Source organism: Babylonia areolata, chromosome 1, assembly GCF_041734735.1.
Source record: "Babylonia areolata isolate BAREFJ2019XMU chromosome 1, ASM4173473v1, whole genome shotgun sequence".
NCBI lineage: Eukaryota > Metazoa > Mollusca > Gastropoda > Neogastropoda > Buccinidae > Babylonia > Babylonia areolata.
The window spans coordinates 56,202,311-56,223,382 of NC_134876.1; the positions used below are offsets into that span (position 1 = coordinate 56,202,311).

The 21,072-nt window shown below is 42.4% G+C and overlaps 1 protein-coding gene across 1 annotated transcript in view; it reads left to right on the forward strand.

The window, feature by feature from the left end:
* The first annotated feature begins 78 nt into the window (after positions 1–78).
* The window catches only part of LOC143284237 (L-xylulose reductase-like), a 117,288-nt gene continuing 96,294 nt past the window's right edge, over positions 79–21,072 (forward strand). Inside the window, exons 1-4 of the mRNA XM_076590915.1 lie at positions 79–236; positions 5,543–5,640; positions 10,850–11,004; positions 14,978–15,020. Of these exons, the coding sequence (XP_076447030.1) occupies positions 185–236; positions 5,543–5,640; positions 10,850–11,004; positions 14,978–15,020 (348 nt within the window). The 5' untranslated portion in view covers positions 79–184. The remainder of the gene's footprint in view (positions 237–5,542; positions 5,641–10,849; positions 11,005–14,977; positions 15,021–21,072) is intronic.

The window sequence follows — 21,072 nt, forward strand, 5'->3', positions numbered from 1 at the left end:
GGCTAGGTTTTGTTTGAAATCACAAACATGTTTTAGAAGGAAAGAAAGTAAGATTTGGAGAATTATTCTCAATTTCGTTTCATGTGGATTACTCTCATATTTTTTCTCAGTGGGTTTTCGTCTGCTATGAAAACAGAACACGAAAGTTTCTCAGATCCAGTTTGCAACATTTGAAAGCATTATCATGTCTTTCACATTCCACGGGAAAAGGGCACTCGTAACTGGAGCTGGTAAAGGTCAGTGCGTTTGTTTGTCCAGGCCTTTACACGTGGATTGAACCGTCCTTTCCAGACCTTAAGCACAGGTTGAGCATTGACACTGACAAGATGGGTAGCAGAAGCGCTTCAGGCAGCAGAAGCACCTTCCAAAATATCCATGGGACTGCCACAAGGGACTCCGCTCTCTCCTGTCCTCTACATTGTCTACACGAAAGGCCTTGCAGACTTAAACAACAATGAATAGCTCTGGTGCTCTTGCGGATGATGGCCAGGTCTTCAAAACTTCGAAAGATGCTCAAGAAAGAACTAAAGTCGTTCAGTTTCAGTTTCAGTAGCTCAAGGAGGCGTCATTGCGTTCTGACAAAACCATATACGCTACACCACATCTGCCAAGCAGATGCCTGACCAGCAGCGTAACCCAACGCGCTTAGTCAGGCCTTGGAAAAAAACAAACAAAAAAAAACCCCAAAACCGGGGGAATAAATAATAGATAAGCTTACATAAATCAATAAATAAATAAATAATAATTATAATATAGAAAAAGGTAGTAGTAATAATAATAATAATACTAATAAAATGATAATAATAATAAAAAATAATAATAAATAAGACAACAATGGTGATAAATAAGCAAATAAATGTAAAACATGAAGACACACATTCACACATACACCCACACATGCATAACAGATATGCACCAAACATGCAGTTTCAAAGATATGAAAGCACAGTCAAATACATATAAACGTACATGAGCTCCAACACACACACACACACGCACACACACACACACACACACACACATTACCTTGCACCACCTCTACCTCCCTCCTCCACACACTCATTTCTAGTCTACGTATCGCAGCTTCCACAGCACACACACACACACACACACACACACACACACACACACAAACACACACTCACAGAGATGAACACTTACTTGTACAAGCACACACACATATGCCCATATCTCCCACCCCCTACCCCACACACATATATGCAAAGATGTATATATATATATATATATATATGTTCCAATATCTTTTTGCTCCCACAGTGTAGGCATGCATACACTCACATACCTCATCCTCTACCCCGCCTCCCCCCCGCACCCCCACCTCCCCTCACACACACACACACACACACACACATAGAACTCTCCTGACACTTGTGTGCACTTACACTCGCGCATGCACAAACGCACTCAAAAGCACAGACCCACACATACACACAAACACACGCATACACACATGCACAGAGGCTGCCACTGATTGGCCGCAAGAGGGATGGGAAAAGATCTCTGATGCCAAGAACGTGGCGTCTAGTTTGTTGCTCAGTCTATTGTATTTGCAAAAGCCCACAGAGACTCTGTTCCGTTTTGAAGAAATTTGCGCAATGTTGGTTTGGAAATGATGCCGATATTTGTTTGATTTGCAAAGCATCGTGCTCTACCTTTCATGTTAGACTTGCGGCCGCTCCCTCTCTCTGCTTTTATTTCTTTGAGGTGATCGATGGTGTGATGGCCTTGTACCTGTTCTTTTTTATATTCTTTGACCTTTCTGAGGATTTCCGATTTTCCTAGATGTAGGCCGCTCGTTGGTGTTGCGTTACCAGCAAGTCTGTCAGCTCGCTCATTTCCCTTAACACCTGCATGTCCCGGGCAGTATGACCATGTGAGTTTTTTAATCTGAAAGTTGCACATTGCCTTATGCCACTCTGGGCTTCCCATTCCGTTTTCAATTTTCTGTATGAGGTTCATTGAGTCGGTTAGAATCATGGCATGTTGGTTTCCGGGAGTATGGATGGACGATAGCCACTGGAGGTCATGTGTCGCAGCTTCAGCTTCCATCGTTAGGCTGGAGGTTGTGACTTTGTAGGCAGCATTCTCTTCCCAAATTGTTTTTTCCAGAAACAGCTGAACAATATCGCTCAGTGGTGCAAGGACACAGGATCTTCCATCACTGGGAAACAAAATGGAAAAAACAATTAGGGAAGAGAATGCTGTCTACAAAGTCACAACCTCCAGCCTAACGATTGAAGCTGAAGCTGTGACACATGCTCTGCAGTGGCTATCATCTATCCATATGCCTGGAAACCAACATGCCATGGTTCTAACGGACTCAGTGAACCTGTGGCATGAGGCAATGTGCACCTTTCAAATTCAAAAACTTGCATGGTCATACTGCCCGGGACATGCAGGTGTTAAGGGAAATGAGCGAGGTGACAGACTTGCTGGTAACGCAACAACAACGAGCGGCCTTCATCTAGGAAAATCAGAAATTCTCAGAAAAGTCAAAGAATACTAAAAAGAACGGGTACAAGGCCATCACACCATCTATCGCCTTAAAGAAATAAAAATAGAGAGAGGGAGCGGCCGTAAGTCTAGCATGAAGGTAGAGCATGATGCTGTGCAAATCAAACGAATATTGTGCAAGTTTCTTAAAAATGGAACAGTCTCAGTCGGCTTTTCCGAACACAATAGACTGAGCAACACGCTAGATGCCACGTTCCTGGCATCAGAGATCTTTTCCCACCCCTGTTGCGGCCAGTGGCAGCCTCTGTGTGTGTCTGTGTGTTTGTGTGTGTGTGTGCGTGTGCGAGTGTTAAAGTGTACACATGTGTCAGTAGAGCTCTGTGCACATGTGTGTGTGTGTGTGTGTGTGTGTAGAGGATGAAGTATGTGTGTGTATGCATGTCTGTACTGTGGGAGCAGCGGAATATTGGAACGTGCAGGTGTGCATATATATATTTGTATATATGTGTGTGGGGGTGGGGGATATAGGCGTATGTGTGTGTCCTTGTACAAGTAAGTGTGTGTGTGTGTGTGCCGTGGACGTTGCAATACATAGCCTAGAAATGAGTGTGTGGAGGAGGGGGGTTGCAGGGTAATGTGGGGGTGGGGGGGTTCGGGGTGGGGGGGGGGGTTGGGGCGGGGGTACGTTTGTGTATTTGTTTGTGCTTTCATATCTGTGAAACTGCATGTTTGTTGCATATCTGTTATGCATGTGTGTGTGTGAATGTGTGTCTGCATGTTTTGAATTTATTTGCTTATTTATCATGATTATTGTCTTTTTATTTTATTTTCATTTACTATTATTATTATAATTCTTTTTTTTCTTTCTTTTTTCTTTTCTTTTCTTTTCTTTTTATTTGTTATTTTTTCTCAAGGCCTGACTAAGTTACACTGCTGGTCAGGAATCTGCTTGGCAGATGTTGTGTAGCGTATATGGATTTGACCGAACACAGTGACGCCTTCTGAGCTAGTGATACTGATACTGTCAAGTGTTGCAGCATGACCTGAAGTTACCCCTTCCCGTACAACGACGCAGAAACAAACAAGAAAATGATTGAAAACAAAAACCAAGCTGCACTTTACATACTCTACTAACCCCTCTAATCAGCTAAAAACTGCATTTACTGATTCAGTGTTCTAATTTCTATAGCCAAAACTGGTTTGTGAGGGCCTTGGCACTTACAGCAAACATCAAAACTAAAAAATTATGTGAAATCGTGTTTACTGAGTAGTAAGAATTATTTGTACATTTGTATAAACCAGTTCTAAGTGCGTTGGGTTACGCTGCTGGTCAGGCATCTGCTTGGCAGATGTGGTGTAGCGTATATGGATTTGTCCGAACGCAGTGACGCCTCCTTGAGCTACTGTACATTGATCATTGACTGGTATCAGTAGTACCTTTTAGCCGAAGAGTGTGTTCACTTTACCACTTCTTGCAAGATAACAAAAACGGGTCACATTGCAGTGTCAGTGAAAACGTCCTTGTGTGAGTGCTGCTATCGACTGACCTCCTTGGATAACCTGCATTCAGTAGCATGATCAAGAACATGCCAGTGAATTAATAGAAATACTGGTTCATCCAGCTTGAGCACTGTTGTGGGTGAGGAAACTAAATGTGTTGCATATGTATAATAGTCAGTCATGTCCAACAATGACCATCAGAACAGAAGAGGAGGCAACTGCTCTCCTGACCATCTGGGATAGAATTTGATTATGGTGGAGATTGAGTGTCTTGCCCAAGTTACATCCCCGCTCGCTCGGCAAAGAGGGTTTTAGGACAGTCGGCTTTGGATGGTTCCCAAAGGCCATCTAGCCCCCAAGGCTGCAGCACTAAGAGCCTGTGCAAATTTGCCTCCAAATTTGAGAGTCATAGTCCTTCACAAAAGACTAAGATTTAAATGATTTCCCATTACAATAGAGAAACATTTGATAATACGGTTCTCATTTTGCTGTTGGCCCAGCTGTCAGTTTATGTCAATCTGTGACACATGTATATAGTAATGTAATGCAGCAGTATTTGTAAGAATTCAATGAGGTGGGTTTGGAATGCATGGTCCATGGATGTGTAAGAGAGAGAGGGGGAGAGAGGGCATGTAAGAGTGTTTGTAAACATATATACAGAAAGATTCAACTAAAACATTATCAGTTAAAAATTCAGCATCCATTTGGTACATGTATCTTTACATTTTGGGATTGTTTTTGCTTCCCTATTCAAGTCTAATCGGAACACATGTCATTGTAGTAATAATTACAGTATATATCCATCAAACACACACACACACACACACACACACACACTCGCTCACACACACACACACATACACAGAGAGGGAGGAGAGGATTGAGGTGCCTCATTAACTTCGCCTGAAATAAACATTAACCACCCATGTGTGTAGAAAAAATATTATCTTAAAATATGTGAGAACACCAAGTGCAGGAGAGGTGAAACAAAATTTTAAAGAAAGATTAAAATGATTAGTACTTATATAGATGGGAAAAGAACCAGTGATCAAGTTCATTTAAACCAGATTGCAGTACTTAAAAAATCAATTGCTCTTCTCAGTTATCCCCCTTAGCACATCACATGATTCATATTTCATTGGAATGTTTCCTTACTCTAACAGTTACAAGAAGAAAAATCAGCTAATCTCTTGTAGAGTCTACAACGTGTTGCATACATGATTTACTTTATATGTACAAATTAGCAGTAAGAGTTCCAAAATTTATGTGTATCAGATTTCATTGAACTAATTTTCTGGTAATAATTAAAGATTTTTTTTTTTCAGTTATAGTCACAGTCACTTGTCAGAACCTATGCAGTTTACTGGTTTAACCATATGAATCATATACATTAGTAATACATCATCTGTCTTTTATGGTTTCCCAAATTATTTTCATTTCAGGGAGAGGGGTTGGGGTGGTGGTGGCATGGTTGTCAGAGGGGGTATTTTCTGTGTGTTCATTTATGATTACATTAAACAAACCAAGTTTAAACAATTGTTTTTTCTATCTTGTTGTTGCTGTGCAGGCATAGGCCGAGACATTGTAAAAGCCTTGCACAAAGGAGGAGCAGGTGTTGTTGCCATTAGTCGCTCACAGGCTGACCTGGACTCGCTGAAAGAAGAGGTAACAATTACTTGCAATAAAGAGGTTAGGGATAGAGTGGGAGGGATCTGGTTTCAGTAACATGTATTGCCCCCCCCCCCCCCACTCCCCCCTCCCCACTCCTCATATCTCCCAGAAACCCCCGCAGCCCCTTCAAGCACCACAAAAGAAAAGAGAAAATGATATGATTTTTTTTTTCCTTTTGTCTGCTTGGGTTTATTTGAAGTGCAAGATATGCATTGTGTTGCAATTTTTGATTCCATCTTTCTGTTTGGCCCCCTACACATCTGTCCATAGTGTACACTGATAACAGAGACAAAAAGGAATACACTCAAAACAGGCATGCACATGCAGTCACACTCGTACATGTACAATCTGCACACATGCTTAGACAGACACACACACACACACACACACACACACACACACACACACACACACATACACACACTTTTTACAAAAGAAATGATGGGAAGGGGTTTCCTGCTTGTGAAATACCTGGCATATATTGTGCATTCAGTACTTAGAGAGAGTAGGGCTACACCTGACGAGCAGCATAGTACTTGCTCTCATTTCTTTTGTAATTTGTCTTGGAATGTGATTGTGGGTTATCGTGAAAGTTGTGTATGTGCTTTATGATGGAGTGGGATATGCACTGGCGTTTGTTCTGTGTAATTCTGCCACTGGAACTTCAAGTTATTTGGTCATGTTTTCTGTGCAACCTGGCAAGTATTCTTGCTTGTCAGAGCATGCCATTTCTTCACCAGCCCCTTTCACATGCGCAGCCCTCTCCACATGTTCCTGAAGCTGACCTGTACCACAAGCCCTTGATTGCTGTTCTTTCTCCCCGTGTGTCTTACACACAGGACTAGCTTCTGTCCGTGCCTCCTGCAGCACGTGACCCTTCTGTCATGGACGTTATCAGAGGTGTTGGTATCGGTCACCACCTCCTCCGTGTTCGCAATCATCGTGCAGGAAATTGCAAGCAGAGGAAGATAGCTGTTGTGCATGGTACTGAATGTGTAACTTCCACTGACCATACTGTTAAATATATTAACTTCAACAACCTTATTCGTTTGCCTCTTTCCTGCTTTCCCTCCCACTGCTCAGCTCAAATTTCTCTATGCCTGTTTAATGCCCAGTCTGTTGGCCCTCGCCTCAAACACTCTGCTATCAATGAACATCTGCTTTCAATCAGCCTCGACATCCTGTGTATCACATCAGAAGTAAGACCTATGGACACAGATCGTTTTCTTTTCAATCGCCAAAGATGTGGAACAAACTACCTGATAACCTCTGTCATTCTCACTCCCTTGCATCTTTCATATCTGGTCTCAAAACTCACCTCTTTCCTGAGCAATAAGTTCAGTTGTGGCAGGTTCACTTCCTTTGAATGAGCTGTGCTTGACTCTGTGTGTACATATATGTATGTGTACATAAATACCCTTTCTTTTATACATATTTGTGTCAATTGTCTGTTATAAAAATGGAAATTGAAAGCATGTTTAAAAGAAAAAATCATAACATGAAGGTATAACGTCTTGTTTACTTTTGTTTAAATGGGGCAATGGCCGTATGTGGAATAAATCTTTCGTTCACTCATTAAAAAAAAAAAAGCAAAAAAAAAAGCATGTGTACAAATGTGTATTTGTGTGTGCTTGTGTATTTAGTTTGTTGATCACATTTTGGTGTGTGCATGTAATCTTGATGTAATGTGTTATATAAAAAAAAGTGTATTTGTAAAGCACCTAGAACAGATTTCTTGATAGTTTGCTATATAGGTATCCATTATTATTATTATTATTATTAAATATGCATTGTCATGTAAACTCTGCCTGCAAGAATCACTCACAAACTTGCTTGGTTAAAAAAAGGGTAAGTAATTTGAATATCTCTCGGGTGAGCAACCATCAAAACTAGAAAGCACCAAGTCAGAAATGATGACTTCAGTAAGATGGTTGGTGATACACTTATCAACAAGGTACCTGGTAGAAGCAGATGGATAAAAGAAGGAAAGAAAAGAATTTGAATGTGTAATCTTGCAGCGGTAGCAACAATATTTGGATATCCTTCCTTAATATGAACAGTGTAAGTCTGTCGGATTGCAAATGGTGACACAAGGGGGTAGGGGAGGATTATTCATGGTGATTTTCTTGTGTGTTTTTATGTAGGAAATTATAATCTACCTGTCTGCCAAGTTTGAATTACAGTATAAATGCAGGGGAAGGGTAAATTCATATAGGCCATTATATGTGCTTGAATAACATTATATCCACATATTTAATCACACAGTTAACTTCTTTATGTCTACAAAAAAGAATTAGAGTGAGTTATTCTTTGAAGATTTCAAGATCAGATTAGTGGCGTAATCGCTTGCCATGTGACCAAACACTTCCAGTGCACTGAAAATGCTCCAGCGCCAGCAGCCTGGTTACTGGATGAAGAATTTATTTATCAGGTAGCTGCTGACATAATTAAGCTTGGTGTTACAATATATTTAAGTTATGTATATAGTATTGCATTTATTCAGTCAAATTAACATGCCCCAGCCGACTCCAAGGGCCATATTGTAAATGAAATGGGATGGTTTTTCATTTTTTCTTTTTTCCCAATGCATTTTTTTTTAAAGAAAGTATCAGTCTGACTGGGTTTACTTTGTGCTTTGAATGTGGAGGTGTGTATGCATATATATATGTGTGTGGGGGGGTGTGGGGGGTCGCTTTTCATTCATTTCTATAAACTATACATATATGAAGTCTGGGGTATATCTGGTTGCAACACCACAGTACTCACATAATGAACTTATATTTTCTGGACACAAATTCTGCATCATTCATAACAAAAACAACTTAGAGACAGACACAATATTAGTAGTGACCGAACAAAGCAAAGCTCAACCTTTGAAATATTAAATTTGATGTGTTCACAAAACCCGTACAAATGTTGAAGATTACATAAAGTTTGCAAAGAGATACAATGATATGTTGTACATATTTCACAGAGTGTTTCTAAAAACTCAACAAATGTCAGACATATTCTTAAACAGTGAATCACTGCCATAGAGACAGAAAGCCGAAGAAAAGGAAAGGAGGATACCACAGCTGGACCATTAACTTCCAGGAAAGAAAGAATTCCACAGCAAGCTAAAAGATTCCTGCATCATGTGTGACAAAGCGAGGAAAATGAACAAACTCAGTTTCGAAAGACCAGAGCAAAATGGGGAAAAATGTGACAAATATTGCTGAAGACTCGATCAAACAAGGAGTTACTCTAACCAAGAAAACTATTGTGATCATCTAAATACATGTTGCATGGGAAGCACACTGCTGCATGTTGTTGTTTTTTTGTGTTTTTTAAATTTCCGAGGGGACTAAATTCTGAGGATGGAAGAAGAGGCAAATTATTTTCAGAACAACAGGAAGCCCACATAGACATAATATGTGTGAATAAATGGAAGAGCACCATTGGCAAAGACAAAGGACAGCGTGTTTCATTGCGAGAGACGCATTGTGCATGCAAGAGAAACACTCACATTTTCACAATCCACACTTATACAGGGCTGAACATTTTGGGAGCAAAATAGGTTTTGCAGCTCCAAATAACAGTGAGTTACTGTATTCATCAGACATACACACAGGCTGAATGTTTTTTTGTTTTTTTTTTAATTGCTTCTGCATCACAGGATAGATGGTTGGAAGAAGCAGCCCTCACTCTCTGCTGTCTCATTCAGAGTTACAGAGAAACTCAAGTGAGTCCTTGGCCACCAGCAATGGTATCGTTTTTACTGAAAGACAAAAGGTTCCTGATTCTGCAAAGGACTTTCAGGAAACTTCTGACTTGAAAGAAAAATGCTTCTGAAAAGAAAAACAGAATCACAGTCTATATTTCGCAAGACATGTGCTATACTTTCACAAGTGGAAATGCTAGAGCACATCATTCTGGGCACTGCAATCTGCTATCTAACAGGATAGCTAAACATGTCAGCATACATATTATTTTGAACCGTTTTGGCCACTGTATGTCTCACGGTTGTGTCCTTGAACTTGAAACTACAGTCTGCTACAATGGGCTTTAAGGTAGAAGCTTGCTGCCAGAAACCATCTCCTAATAATGTTATTCTTCACTTCCGCAGAGACAGTATACACACGTTAAAGATCTTGTAATCCATGTCACTGTCGATGGGTTTTGGAAACAAGAACATACCAAGCATGCACACCCCAAAAATGGAGTATGGCTGCCAACATGGCTGGGTAAATAAGCAGAACAGTCATACACATTAAATGTTACATGTCTGTCTGAGTGCATATGTGTGTGTGCCTAAAATCTGATTGAATGACATAGGAAACAAATGATGAGCGCCCGGTGGCAACCGTCAGTCGGCTCTGTCCAGGTAGGCAGCCTGTAGTGCAAATGATCCCAAGTTTGTAAAGCACTTAGAGCTTTGTCTCTGACCAAGGGTAGGTGCTGTATAGGTATTGATATTGTTATCATCATCATCACTGAAGCCTTTGTAGCTGGGAAACAACAATCATGCCATCAGAGACCACACCAGTGTTGGAAGCTCTCGAGAGACTTCTTCTGAGACAGTTTCTCAAAGACTGATCAGGTGCAAAGGAACTCTCCGATGATGCAAATGGGCATCTTAAAGCCCACAAAAATGGACCAACAACAACAAAATAAACCTACAAAAGTATTCTATTAATATGCAAAGTACAAGAAAGAGGTTCTTGGTGGCAAGAGAAGAAAGATGGCACAGTTTGGTAGTACACATGAACAACTTTGCGATCCTTTCTGTATACCATTTTTTATGATCACACACTTTCAGGACAATAGAAAACAGCCCTGTTTTTAACAGTATCATGATATATTAATACCTTTAAAAAAATATATTAATTTTTTTGCAGACAGGTATATTTGGATGGCAAATTCATCATACTTTCGGGAAAACAAATTGAAAATTCCCTACCCCCACCCCCCAGTAGGGTAAGGGGGGGTGGGGTGGGGGGTTATGGTCACTTGAAGGACTATATGCTCAATGTTGAAATAGGTTTTATTTTGTTCCCAAAGTAGACAGCGTGTGTGTGTGTGTGTGTGTGTGTGTGTGTGTGTGTGTGCAGAGGGGGGAGAGTGGTTTCCACTTTTTCAATATGAACAAGAACTTAAGTTATAATTTGATTTTTGCATGTTAATTTATATAATGAAAACAACTTGTATTTCTTGTTGTTTGAAGTGTCCTGGACTTGAAGTGTTAGCTCAAGACCTCAGTAACTGGAGCAGTGCTCAGGAAGCAGTCCGTAAGCTGGGTCAGTTTGACCTGTTGGTCAACAATGCAGGTGTGGGAAAACTCATGCCATTTCTTGAGTGCCCAGAGGAGGACGTTGACTTGTAAGTAGTAGATTGATTACATTTTGCTTTATATTGGTCTTGAGATTTTTTTTTCTCATTTGTATCATACTCATCTGTTAAATGAATACTTCCTATTTGCATATTTATATTTCATTTCAGTGCAAGAATTTCACATTGGTCAAAAATGCATTTTTCAGTGGGATGGTTTATAATACCAGGAAAGGCTGTGATTTGGAGTTTCAGATTCAGTGTTTGTGTAGAGTCGGTGGTCCAAGTGATGGTGATTCTAAACCTGTCATGATTTTAATTGGTCCCACACACCCTCACCTGATTTTCTTGATGTGCAGTTTCAGAAGGTTCACTCATGCACATCAGCCAGCATATAGTGTGACAAGAGAAATCACTGCGACTATTCTTAGCTGATTAAGTGTGTCTCATTCACTGGAATTCAAATTTGAGAAAACTTATTTCTGTATTACTTAAGAGCAATACTGTTTGGCTCTGTTCTGAAATGCAAAACAGAGTCTTTCAGTCTAAATGGCAATGGCAGCTGAAGGCATTGAACAATGCCATCTTTTTCGGCTATATCAATCACTTGCTGTAAGTGCAACATACAACGGACTCATGCTCACACTTTCTCAAAGCAGTCTCTTGAAGTTTGGAAGAACTGAAAAGAAGTGAACAACAGAAGACTCCTACTGAGACCACGTGATACCTACTTGACCTTCTTCCAATGCACGCCAACACAAATATAACCCTGAAAACCATTGCATGATGCAATGATGGAACCAAAGGGCTGTTGTAAGATGTGGAAAATCATGGATGAGACAAGCAGAAGACACCATTCAGGTTGTATGCCAGCTACAAGATCTAAAAGAAACAAAAGAATGTGAAAAATACCCTTTTCAAACACCTCTACAACCGAGTCATTTCACTCACTCTGGGAAGAATATGGGAACAGAATGCTGCATACAAAGTCACAATCTCCGACTGACAGTGGAAGTTGAAGCAGTGACACATGCTGTCCAGTAGCCAGCTGGTATCCACATGTGTGCTTGCTAATCAAAATGCCATAATTCCACGAATTTCCTTGAAAATATTGAAAGTAGAAACAAAAACTTACGTGCACATATTGTGCTAGACAGGCAGGTGTTAATTAAGAGAAATGAGCAAACTGACTGACATGCTGGTTGTGGAACAAAAACAGGTAGCTTCATTGTAATTCACTGGTCCTATCATAAGAGCTGGTACTGTTTGGCTATACAATGGTGTGATTACAAAGGCTTTTACTTCATCTGGTACTTGCAAAGTTTTAGGGTTTTTTTTTTATCTACAAATGTTACATCAATAACTCACTGCCAGATGTGCAAGCTTTTTTAGCAGTTTTAGCTGGAAGGTGGCAGAATTGTTAAGATGCTGTGAGTCTGTGAAGGTGTGGGTTCAAATCCCTCTGTTGGCCTTTCTCCCAAGTTTGACTGGAAAATCAAAATGAGCATCTAATTTTTTGGATGAGATGATAAACCAAGGTCCCGTGTGCAGCACACCCTTGGCGCTCTGAAAAAGAACCCATAGCAACAAAAGTGTTGTCCTCTGGCAAAATTATGTAAATTATGTTAAAAGAAATTTACTCTGATAGGTACACAAATATATAAGCATGCACTCAAGGCCTGACAAGCACGCTGGGTTATGCTGCTGTCAGGCATCTGCGTAGTAGATGTGGTGTAGCGTACATGGATTGACCAAACGCAGTGCCACCTCCTTAATAAACTGAAACTGAAACTCTTAACAATTTTAGAAAGAAATTATCTGGAAATCAAGGGGATGGCTTATATTGATGGCCGTTCTGTTCATTTTACCCTAAACTAGTTTCCATATGAAATTTTTTTCAACAGCAGTTTGTATACATCCTACTGTCCCCTGTCTTAGTCTCCCCTCCGTCCCTCCCTCCCTCCCTCCCCCCCCCCCCCCCAACCCCTCTCTCTCTCTCTTGCTTTCTGTGCATGTGTGAGTGTGTACTCTTGCCAGATGTTCATTATCATAATTATGTGTAGATGCAGATATGTTGTTACAGTTATGCAAAATATGTGTGTGAAATACTGTTATTGACACTCCTTAATCCCTCAAAGAGTTTGTTAACATAAACTGTTTATGTGTATTGGTATATGTGGGTGGGTGTCTGTCTGTCTGAGTGTATGTGTGTGTGCTGGGATATGGAATATGCAAAATGTATAAATCCCTTGCAATTAATGAATGATATAATTTCTTTGAAGTGATTGTCAGTGTTTGTGTAAAGTCCTTGAAGTAGATTCTATCTTGTAATGCTTCACTTGTTTTTTTTTGGATGGAATCCGATTATGCATTTTTGCAATTTTGGTGACCAGACATGGAATTTGATTACATGTGTTTCTTGACAAATTAACTTTCACTGCAAGGGGGGATAAATTTGCACACACCCCCCCCCCCCCCAAAAAAAAAAAAAAGAAGAAAAAGAAAACCAACAAACAGGTAGCCTACATCATCAAGGAAGATCTGAAATGTTAAAAAAAAAAAAAAGTAAAAAAATCAGGTACAAGACCATTACACAAGACCTCACAGAAAGAATGAGTGAGGGAGCGGCAATATGTCTCATCTAAAAGGACGAGCAAGAGCCATTTACAATCAAACGAATGCTGCCATTATCTCCAAACAATTACATTTGTTCAAAATGGATCAGTCTTTCTGAGCCTTCCCAAATACAGTAGAGAGAACAACATGTGAAGCATTTATGGCTTTGGAGATCTTTTACCACCTCTTTTGCTTCACCTGTAACCACAGTGGCAAAACTGTAGTAGTGTGTGTGTGTGCATGTGAACGTGTATGTATGTGTGTATGTCATGGGAGCTTGTATGTGTGTGTGTGTGTGTGTGCATGCATTTTGAGAGCTGGTGAGTATGTGTGTGTGTGTGTGGTTTGTGGGAGCCATGTATGAGTGAAGCTGCACAAATATATGCATGGGCCCTACTGGTTTGTGGGATTGACGTAATATATGTGTCTATGTGCTTATGTAATTTTGCTGAGTGATGTATATTTGTCGGTTCAGGGTTGGGCCTGGGTGTCTGTTTGACTGCAATTGTTGCATGTGCAATATGTACCTTTGTCTGTGTATGTGTTTGTGTGCATTTGCACACTTGTGTGAGTATAAATATGTGTGGGTGCGCACATGTTAGCCTGACGTGGCTTATTTTTATTCTTATTTCATTTTAGACGTTTTCCTTGTGTGGGGGCCTAGGTGTCTATAAGACTGCAGATTGTTGCTTGTGTGATATGTGTCTATGTGTGTTTGTGTGTGCGCATTTGCACGCTTGTGAGAATGCATGTGTATATGAGTGCTCACAAGTTTGCTGAACATGGCCCATTTTCAATCTTTTTTTTTTTCATCATTTTCTTTCTATTTGATTTTCATTTCATTATATTTAAAAGCATTTATTCATTTGCATATTTTGTTTAATTATTTCATTTTATTTTATTTCATGTTAATGTTTTACACAAATCCAGTGTAGGCTCACAGGATGTGAACAGATCATTGGGTTTATGTTTAGATTAGGCATCTGCCTTTTTTTCTTTTTTTTTCTTTTTTTTTATGTGATGTGACATTTATGGATCATTTTGCATGCTCTGACACCTCATTGAAATTATTACTGAGCAGACTATCACAAACCAAAGCATACAGTACAGATCATGCTGTGCTTTTGTCTGTAAGCCAAACACTGCCCTCAGTACAAACACTCATTTGTCACAGCCCATTTTCCATTGAACCATAGCAATCAGCAAACACAAACTACAGACAAGAAACAAAAAAACAGAATACCCTTTAAAAAAAATATTAAAACACGCACACACACACACACACACACACACACACACATGCGTGCACATGAATACATAAATGCATATATACATGTTGCACTTTTTTTTTCTGTTTTTGACACAGTTAAACAAATTGTACATTTTATGTATATGTTTTTTGTTTCAGTATATTTGGTACCAACTTCAAAAGCGTATTCTCCATTTCTCAGGCAAGTGTGCTGTTTAATTCTCTATATGTCGATTGCGTGTATGCTAAGAAGGGTGTTTATATATGTATCAGTATGTAAATATTGTTGTTGGTGTTTGTAAAAAGAGGTATTCTCCATTTCTCAGGCAAGTGTGCTGTTTAATCTTCTATATGTCGATTGCATGTATGCTAAGAAAGGTGTTTATATTATGTATCAGTATGTAAATATTGTTGTAGGTGTTTGTTTCTCTGTCTGTGAATTTATGTTTTGACTACCTTGAATAAAAAGCAGAATGATCAGGCCATCATTTTTGTTTGTTTGTTTGTTTTTTGGTTGTTTTTTTTTTGTTTGTTTTTCAGTTTGTACAAAAAAGCACATCATGTAGATTACCTGCCATTGTGGCCATGACATACTTCCAAGGTTGCATGGCAATTCATAATTGAGAAATGTTCTGTTGATTCATTTACCTCCCCTGATTCACTATAATGTCATCTGTCATGTTTGTACTGGAGCTTGTGCGTTTAAAACGCAACAACACTGAAGTAATGCAGACAGTAGGGACAGACCCAGAGGAAGAGCTGGACATTTTATCTGTGAACAGAGGATATTGATGAGCGTGGAGCTAGTGTGAGCTGCAATGGGAAAAAAGTAAATGACTCCTGGAACAGTGTGCCTGGAGGCAAAATGGTGCATGGCATACAAATGTACATTTTGATCAGCGCATCTAGTAGGTCAAGACATGTCAGTAAGGCAACACCAGGCCACAGAGGCATGAGTCAAGCAACTGGTCATGCCTTCTCCCGTGTTCATGGGCTGTTCACTTGTATGTATGAATGGGCTTCTACATTTATGGCCATTTTTACCTTACCATGTAGGCAACCATACTTTGTTTTAAGGGGGTGTGAGTATCTTCTTGCTTCCTTAGTGCTGATATGGATTACAGGATCTTTGATGTGCATATTTTATCATTTACATGTGTGTACATATAAAGGTGACTCAGGCACTAGCATGTCTGCACACGTTGTCCTGGAAGATCTGAAAAGTCTGCTGCCTTAACCCACCAGATTCCATGACCATGATTCAAATGGAAGACCCTCAGATTGAAGGTTACATTTTAACCATTGGCTGTTGCACCTACTGAACTGTAAAGTGGGGTGTGTAGTTGTGTTGTTATTTCTGCTGCAGTATACTTCCCCTAGTTTCTTCACTTTTAGCATCTTGAACCTTTTAAGGTCAATGTCAAGCTTGTCATTCATTTTCAGCAGATATTAATATTCAGCTGTCATTAGTACAATCTGCTTTGAAATTGTTTAAAAAAAAATTTGAAAAAAAGATAATCATGTGGGAAGATCATGATACACATGTGACCTTGACAGTGAGCCACTGGAAGATACAAGATTTGAGAATTATTAGCGAAGCCTCTGAGTGTCAGTTTTGGCAGTCAAATGAGCTTTTTTTTCTCTTTTTTAAAAAAAAACAAAATTACAAAACCTAAAAACCGTTTTTCTCAATTCTCTGATCTTGAACCAAGGTTGACGTGCGCAATAGCCGAGGGTTTAAAGTGTTGGACTTTCAATTTGAGGGTCCTGGGTTTGAATCTTGGTAATGGTGCCTGGTGGGTAAAGGGTGGAGATTTTTTCCAAATTTTCAGGTCAACATATGTGCAGACCTACTTGTGCTTGAACCCCCTTCACGTGCATATGCAAGCAGAGGATCCAATACGCACGGTAAAGATCCTGTGATCCATGTCAGCGTTCGGTGGGTTATAGAAACAAGAATATTCCCAGCATTCACACCCCTAAAAGCAGAGTATGGCTGCCTTCATGTCGGGGTAAAAACGGTCATACACATAAAAGCCCACTCATGTACATACGAGTGAATGTGGGAGTTGCAGCCCTTGAACGAAGAAGAAAAAGGTCAAAGTCAAAATGCTCAATCACCATTCATTGTGGCAAAGTGGTTAGTGTCATGGTCGACTGAGAGGATATGGATTCGAGCCCCATCAGAGACTAATCAAAGGTAGAGTGTTTTCAGCCAGCTAGCTCCTACCAAGAACTGAGTGTGCTATGTGTCCAATTGGAAAGATTGGGACCAGTCAAGTGTCACCCACCTCACTGATGCATTTTTGGGAGTGTTGCTCACATTTCTTGACTGAAACTGTAGGTGTCTATCTCTCTGACACAGTTGGCTTTTGGATGTCATGAAAAGGAGGATAGAATACATGCCTTGTCAAATTATCCCAAACCTAGATGTACCCCCATAGCAGCATCATTACCACCCGGTATCATCATTCTTCATCCTCAAATATATATATATATATATATATATATATAATAAAAACATAAGAATGCTCAATGTTCTTGGGTACACAAAAAGGCTTAATCATTTCAACTAGATATTAAAAAATGTATCAGTTGGCCAAAGCAATGTCAAAGTGGTTCCAGCTTTTTGTGAGAGATTAGATAAATGTGGACCGATGAGAATGTGTATGCGTGCATGCATGCACACACATGCACACACACACATGCGTGCACACACGTGTACACACGCACGCATGCAGAAGCAGTACAAATCCACATTAATGCCTGGCAAATATCAATTTAATTACACATACTTAACCGTGTCCCACTAGTGCAGACTCCAGCAGGGGTCTGATATTCCTGTCCTGTGCAAACTACTATCCGCCTATGTGGAGAAAACGAAAGAAGCTACGGCCGATAACCTCCCAAAAGTAGGTAACCTCTCCTGTGCCCCCCTGGCTAGCGCCCTCTTTTTCCTGCAGCCATCTCGACTCCTGTTCCTGTGCTCTGCATACGGCTAAGTTTTTTCGTATTTTCTATCTGTCTATCGATTCTTTGGTGTCCTTGTTGTTCGTCCAATTATGTCTTGAACCAGGTTGCATAATTATGTGGCTCGTTTGTGGCGATCGGGCTAAAATTAAGGCACGATTGCAATCGATTCACGGACACTCTGGGCCCTCTTCTTTGGGCTCTCTCAACAACGCCAACCCGCCGCCTCCTCCACTTTCTCCGCTACCTCCGGTCGACTCCAGGCCCCCACTGCCTCCGACGTCTCCTCCGGTGACTTCAAGGGGTTCGTTACCCCCATACTCAGGTCAGTGGTGCCATTGATACTATTCTTTTCCATCTGCGAACAGACTCGACGCGATCCACGTTTTCTCAGTCCCGCCAGTCGACAGTGCCCGAGTCGATCTCCTCTATCACTTTGCCCATACCCACAGTATCAACAATGGAATGTGCCACAATCCCTTTGGGAAAACACCACCATACACTGGCTTTGGATCTGCACGCTAGACAGGGTCTTATGTGCGATGCGTCCGTGGCGGCGGCCGTGACATCAGCTCACGCACCCCCCACGCAGCATGCCTCTTCCGTCTCGGATCCTATAGCAACCGAGGCGCTTAGGGATGCCCACCCCATGTGTAGGGAGGAAGGTGGACTACTAGGGGACACGCTCACCCATATGCGTGCACCCTCCCCCTTGTCCTGAGCAGCCGATCCAAGGGGGGCAACTCCTGCTTCGGCACCCTTTCTGGTCACCGCCGCAGTTACTTCCCTTGCACCGACATCGCCCCTCGCCTTCAGTGCGGGTGTGTGCACGGCCTCTACAAGCTATGCGGTGATGACCCCATCTGCCATACCGCCGGTTGCTCCTGTTACCCACCCACTAATGGTGGATCAGCAAGCTGCTCAACCAAACAACCAGCAACTCATTGTTAACTTGCAACAACTATGCACCACTCTGCTTCCTGGTGCCACACCTTCTACTACTGCTCATTCTTCTGCTGCAGCAAATCCGCTTCCACCCTCCATGACCACCTCCCAGCAGCATGGTCACGTGCCCAGCACACAGCCTGACCCATCATCCTATGCCATAGAAGAGACATTTTCTGATGGGGACACTGATACAGAGGAACCACCTTTGGAAGATAATCAGCTGGTTTCCTTGCAAGAAGCACTAGCCCTCCTAGCTTCCTACACTCCAGATAGGGTGGAGACAATTCGCGCACTGGGCATGCCTCTAACCTGTGGTGCGATGGAGATTATGGGCATCCAGAGATCCTCCCATGCCCCTCACTTTGCTCTTACTCAATCGACCATGGTAGTCAAGGCCCTGCAGAACACATTGGCACGCGTCAGGGGTCAACCCATCAGCAATGTCCCCTCTGACTCTGTTCCAAATTTTCCAGCTGCAATGGGTCGAGGGAAATTCCTGGAAACTCTGCCCCGAACCACTTCAAAACCTCCACTTTTAGCTCCGGGCCCTATTCCTCAAAAACCCCTTCCTTTTTCTCATGAGGACCTACTCCTCCCGCAAAACTTGTGTGACAGTCGCAGAGTAACATTACCTGACAAATTCCTCATGGATCTGGAGGAAGCTGTCCGATCTTCTTTAGAATCAACTGCTGCCATGGAAAGCTTCCTTGCGGGCCTTGCCAGGGCCCTCATGGAAATCCCCACTGAGCAACCAGCTGGCCTTGACGTTACCATTTTCTCCCCTTTTGTCCAGCAGATCAGCCAGCTTCTCATGCGCTCTGCAGACATACAATCACAGCCCTATATGAATATCATTTTGGCCAGGAGGGATGCTGTGCTCCACCAGTCCCCATGCGTGCGCTCTCTGCCAGAACACACTTCCCTCAGAGCACTTACCCCCACCAACGGTTCCCTCTTTGGTCAGGGATTCCCCACTGCAGCCATAAAACGCCATGCAGACTTGCGTAGGGACCTTGCCCTTGGTGTGGGCCCTCTCTGCACTTCGGCACACTTGTGGCCCGCTCCGCAACATCAGCCATATACCTTCCGGCGCAGCAGTGTTGCCACCTTCAGGCCGCACTCACATCAGCCTTCCCCCTCAAACGCCAGAGTGCAACCCAGGGGTCAACTCAGGGCATACAGGCATCAGCAGTATGCAGTTCTGCCTCCACACAGGCCGACAGCCAACTCCAGACCGGCCCACCCCCACTGACTCACCCCCACCCTTCACTCGCCACTCGCGCACCAGCAGCCGGCAGGCAGCCTATCCAGGCACATGCCAACGTGGCTGTCAATTCCAGCATGCGAGTGGGTCCTCCGGGTGATAGGGTCAGGGTTTTGCCTACCTTGGCTCTCCTCCAAGGCACCTCTCACCCTCTCTCCTCGTCCCTCCCCCCCCCCCCCCACCACCCCCCTCCCACCCCCGCCCACACAGTGCGACGCAGCCCGCTCAGCCCTGTGGGACAAAATCCTTTCTCTTCTCCACAAAGAGGCCATAGAGGAAGCTCCTCCTCTGTCACCAGGCTTCTTCGGCTGCATCTTCGTCGTCCCCAAAGCCTCCAGCGGATGGCGGCCGGTTCTAGACCTTTCCCCTCTAAACACGTACCTCCAGTACAAACCATTCCACATTGAAACACCCGCGTCAATCAGGGACTCCATCAGGCATGGCGACTGGGCAGTCTCCATAGACCTCACAGACGCATACTTCCATATCCTGATTCACCCCAGGGACCACAAGTAGCTCCGCTTCTTATGGGACGGCAAGTCCTTCAAAGCCCTTCCATTTGGCCTTGCGCCAGCCCCCTGAGTCTTCACCAGGGTGGTCAGGGAACTATGCCTAGTCCTCAGGAGCAAGGGCATATGCCTGAGGGTCTTCCTAGATGACTGGTTGATCCTTGCGGAGAGCAGGGCCCTCTGCCAGTACCACCTGAACCTTGTCAGGAACCAGTGCCAATCACTGGGCTTTCTCATGAATGCAGAAAAATCGGAACTGGAGCCCTCTCAGCAGTTTGAATTCCTGGGTATGGCGATCGATTCAGTATCAGTGACCATACGTCCGGCCATGCCTCGCCTCCACAGGCTACACAGTGTCCTCTCTCATCTATCACAGGCAACCTCGGCGTCTGCCAGGGAACTTGCCTCTCTGCTAGGCTTCATGGAGTCCCTCACTACACTAGTTCCGCTAGGGAGACTACACAAACGTCCATTTCAGCGACACTTCCAGGACAGGTGGTCCCAGTCTTCACAGGCATGGGACACCCGTATACCTCTAGGCACATGGTTCTCACAGTCGACCC